The 3725-nt window shown below is 50.6% G+C and overlaps 1 protein-coding gene across 3 annotated transcripts in view; it reads left to right on the top strand.

Moving 5' to 3' along the window:
* Positions 1-288: 288 nt before the first annotated feature.
* Positions 289-3725, top strand: part of PICK1 (protein interacting with PRKCA 1) — an 18729-nt gene continuing 15292 nt past the window's right edge. The window contains exons 1-3 of one of the 3 annotated variants that reach the window (XM_008566898.1): positions 289-467; positions 789-886; positions 2072-2183. In XM_008566898.1, the coding sequence (XP_008565120.1) occupies positions 846-886; positions 2072-2183 (153 nt within the window). In that variant the 5' untranslated portion in view covers positions 289-467; positions 789-845. Of the gene's footprint in view, positions 619-788; positions 887-2071; positions 2184-3725 lie in introns of all 3 variants that reach the window. The other 2 variants (XM_008566897.1, XM_008566899.1) reach the window with 2 other exon arrangements.

Below are 3725 nucleotides of genomic sequence, written 5' to 3'. Positions count from 1 at the left end.
GCTCTGACACTGTCTTTCTAGTAGAAGAGTCACAGGCTTTTCCTAGGACGAGCTGGTGAAGGTGTGAAAGGTCTCTGGGTTTGCAGTCCACGAAACTTCGCCGGAAGTGACCCCTGCCCAAGGATGCTTTCGTTGCCACGGAAACCGCCGGGCCAAAGTGGTCCCCTGCGTGCCGCTGAGGCCGCTGGGAAGATGCTGCCCTTCCCAAGATGGCGGCGGCGACAGGGCAAGGGGCGGGGTTCAGCGCCGTCAGCCTGTCCGGTCCTCTCCTCTGTTTCTGCTTTTCCATACTAACGGAGAGCTTCCGCCAATACTTGTCCTCTTTTCTGGTTCTGACAGTCCCGGGAGCCAGGGAGGGAAGAATTGTCTGCCAGGATTGGGACAAACACCCAGAGGGGAAAGGCGGGACTTCCGCCTCCTGCCGGAAGTGACGTGACAGTCGCGGCCGCCGCCAGGTGGAACGGCAGGTGGGTTCAGGTGCCATCCTGGCCTGGGCCCCGCTGTGGGACCGACGCTTCCGGTGAGCAACAGAGGCAGCTCCCGAGGACCTGGAGACCCGTGGGGCGGGCTCTGGGAGCGGAGCCCATCGCCCTGGCCTGGAGCTCCCCGCTGTACCTAGTAAGAATCACCTACCCCCACCCCCCACCCCGAAGACGCCCCCAATCCCCGCTCAGAGGCGAGGAGGAAGGCCCTGCTGTCCCGGATCGAGGGTGATGGGGGAGGGGTGGGGTTGGCATCTGGGCACTTCGATTCCCTAAACCCTACGTTCCTTTCTCTCCCGGAGCCAGTTCCCCATTCCCCTACCGAGCTGGGCAGTTAGCCAACCCACCCCAACTCTCGGGACCATGTTTGCAGACTTGGATTATGACATCGAGGAGGATAAACTGTAAGTATTTTATTCCCCCAAGTCCCGGGAGTAGAGGAGCCCCAGGTCCCTCATTTCCCTAGATTTCCCAGTTCCACAAAGCCTTGCTTCTCAGCTGTGGATCAGGTGTTGTACTGAAGCAGATTGTACTCCTGCCCTTTCAGGAGCTCACCATGTGGAGGGGGCTATGGACAGATTAACAGATAATTACAAGATCAGGTGTTGTACTGAAGCAGAAATGGACCCTGCCCTTTCAGGAGCTCACCATGTGGAGGGGGCTATGGACAGATTAACAGATAATTACAATTACGGGCCATAAGGGGGGTAATCGCATGAGCTGGCGACAAGGAGAGCAGAGCAGATGGAGCAGTGCTTCTGCTGTGGTGGTCAGGGAAGGCCTCACAGTGGAGATGGCAACTGTGCCAGGTTTTGAAGGGTGAATAGGAAAATAATAAACATAATTCCCCTCCAACGTTTCATTGGGATAAGTTTTCAATAATTAAACTTGTCTACCCACTAGAATATATCCTCCCTCAAAGCAAGGACTGGGTCCAATGCCTTTCTGTGTCCTCGGCATGTAGTAAATACTTGGCCTTAATAGATTGTTAGCAAATGTTTTTGAATGAGTAAGTGAATAAATGAAAATGTTTACCATAAAACATAAATAAGTGCTGATTTATAGTGAAAACTGAGAAGCAATTGAGTGGAGTAATTAAAGATGGGAGGTGGATAGTTTGACATGGGAAGACTTCCTAGAGAAGGTGGCCATAATGTTCCACATGTGCCTGAGAAGGTAACAAGGACAGAGCCTGGCTCAGATCTCAGCGGTTGAATGAAGGAAAGAGAAGAGAGACCTATTTTTATGGAGTGCCAGCTGTGGAACGGGTCAGTGTTAGTGTCTTCCATGTATGTTTTTAGAAGAATTCTGAGAAGTGGCCACATTCCCATTCTATGGATGGGGAAATTGAGGTGCTGAGACTGTGACTTACCCAAGTCCCATATCTGATAAATGACAGTGCTAGGGTTTGACCCCCACATCTGCATGACTCCCCAAGCTGTGCATGTTCCAGCACAAAATGCTGTCTTTCTTGCCAAGTGAAGAAGAGAGGCTGTGCAGCATTTGAAGCCTCTCGGGGATTCTGGAGGGCCCACTCCTTCCATCCTCCTTCCTCCAGGAGACTCAGCCTCACTTGCTTCTCTTTGTAGCGGAATCCCTACTGTGCCTGGGAAAGTGACCCTGCAGAAGGATGCTCAGAACCTGATCGGGATCAGCATTGGAGGAGGGGCTCAGTACTGTCCCTGCCTCTATATCGTACAGGTATCGGGCAGTTTGGAGGCAGGGGTGAGGTCCTGGATGGGGCGAGTCACTTCCCTACAGGGGCATGACCAAGGCAGGTTAATTTCTCCACTCTACAGAGCTGGCTCCTTTTCATTCTTGGCCTCCTCAGAGAGGCTTTCCTGATCACCCAGTCTACGTAGGCCCGCCCTTGTTTTTCTCTACCGTTTCAGTCTGTTCTTTTCCTTCTCGGCATTTCTCGCTATCTGTAATCATTTTTTTGTTACTTGTTCTATGTCTGGTTGCCCTAACAGACTCTTCACACTAATAGGCCCGCCCTTGTTTTTCTCTACCGTTTCAGTCTGTTCTTTTCCTTCTCGGCATTTCTCGCTGTCTGTAATCATTTTTTTGTTACTTGTTCTATGTCTGGTTGCCCTAACAGACTCTTCACACTATGAGGGCAGGGTCCCAGTTTGCTTTTTCACTGCAGTCACTATCAGGTACAGTGCCTGGTATCTAGTATCAATAAAAATGTCTTTAATGACAAAATTAACAAAACTGTCAGCCTTGGGTACTAGTCCAAGTGAAGTATAGGGGGAAAACTATGAAACAATAATGGCCTGAGCTCAAATGCAGGCTTCCCTGCTCACTAGCAAGTTACTTAACCTATTCGGGCCTCAGTTTCTTTATTTAAAGTATACAGGTATAGCATCTTTGGGTTCTTGAAAATTCAGCGAGCTGAGATGACACAATGCCTGGCACGTAAGAAGTACTCACTAAATAGTAGCCACTGTAATTTTTCTGGCAGTTTCGCATTTTCCCAGATGCTCTGTCAGTGGTAATTAACAACTCTGTGGTCCCTTGTAGTGGAAGCTGTGCTGGTGACACTCTTTCAGCTGTGACTCAGGAATGGGGACAGGCCTGCTGCAAGGCCTCCTTCACCATGTGGCTGGTCAGAGTCAGTGATCTTTCTGTAGCCTTGGAAGGACCTGGCTTGTACCCTGTTCTAACCCTCTCAGCTAGGTAGCTGATGGCAGATGGTGGCAGATGGGAAACTGTGGTGTCTACGAGGATTCTGCAAAGGAGTTACTTCTAGGCCTTGAAGACAGAGATTCCGCGATCTGGTCTTGTCTCTGCTCTGGGTGCTTCTTTCACGAGCATTTTGGCCTCCTCTGACCCAAGAGGCATTAGGGAGGCCTCCCCCAGGCCTGGCCTCTTTGCCATGTGCCTCATCAGCCTCTCTGTCACCTCTCCTTCCCCACCTGTTGGGGGTCTGGGGAACAGGTTTGAATAGAGTAATTGAGAGATGGGACGTAGATAGTTTAACAGGGGAAGACTTCCTGGAGGTGGTGACCATAATGTTCCACATGTGCCTGAGAAGGTGACAAGGACAGAGCTTGGCTCAAATCTCAGTGGTTGAATAAAGGGGAGGGAAGAGGGACCTATTTTTATGGTGTGCCTGCTAGGAACTGCATTTATAAAATAATAGAATTGATTTTTTTTTTTTTTAAAGATGACCGGTAAGGGGATCTTAACCCTTGACTTGGTGTTGTCAGCACCACGCTCAGCCAGTGAGCGAACCGG

This window comes from Galeopterus variegatus, unplaced genomic scaffold, assembly GCF_000696425.1.
Source record: "Galeopterus variegatus unplaced genomic scaffold, G_variegatus-3.0.2 Scaffold274, whole genome shotgun sequence".
Classification (NCBI taxonomy): domain Eukaryota; kingdom Metazoa; phylum Chordata; class Mammalia; order Dermoptera; family Cynocephalidae; genus Galeopterus; species Galeopterus variegatus.
The sequence above is the reverse complement of the archived record's forward strand: the minus strand, read 5'-3'. Positions and strand labels throughout refer to the sequence as shown.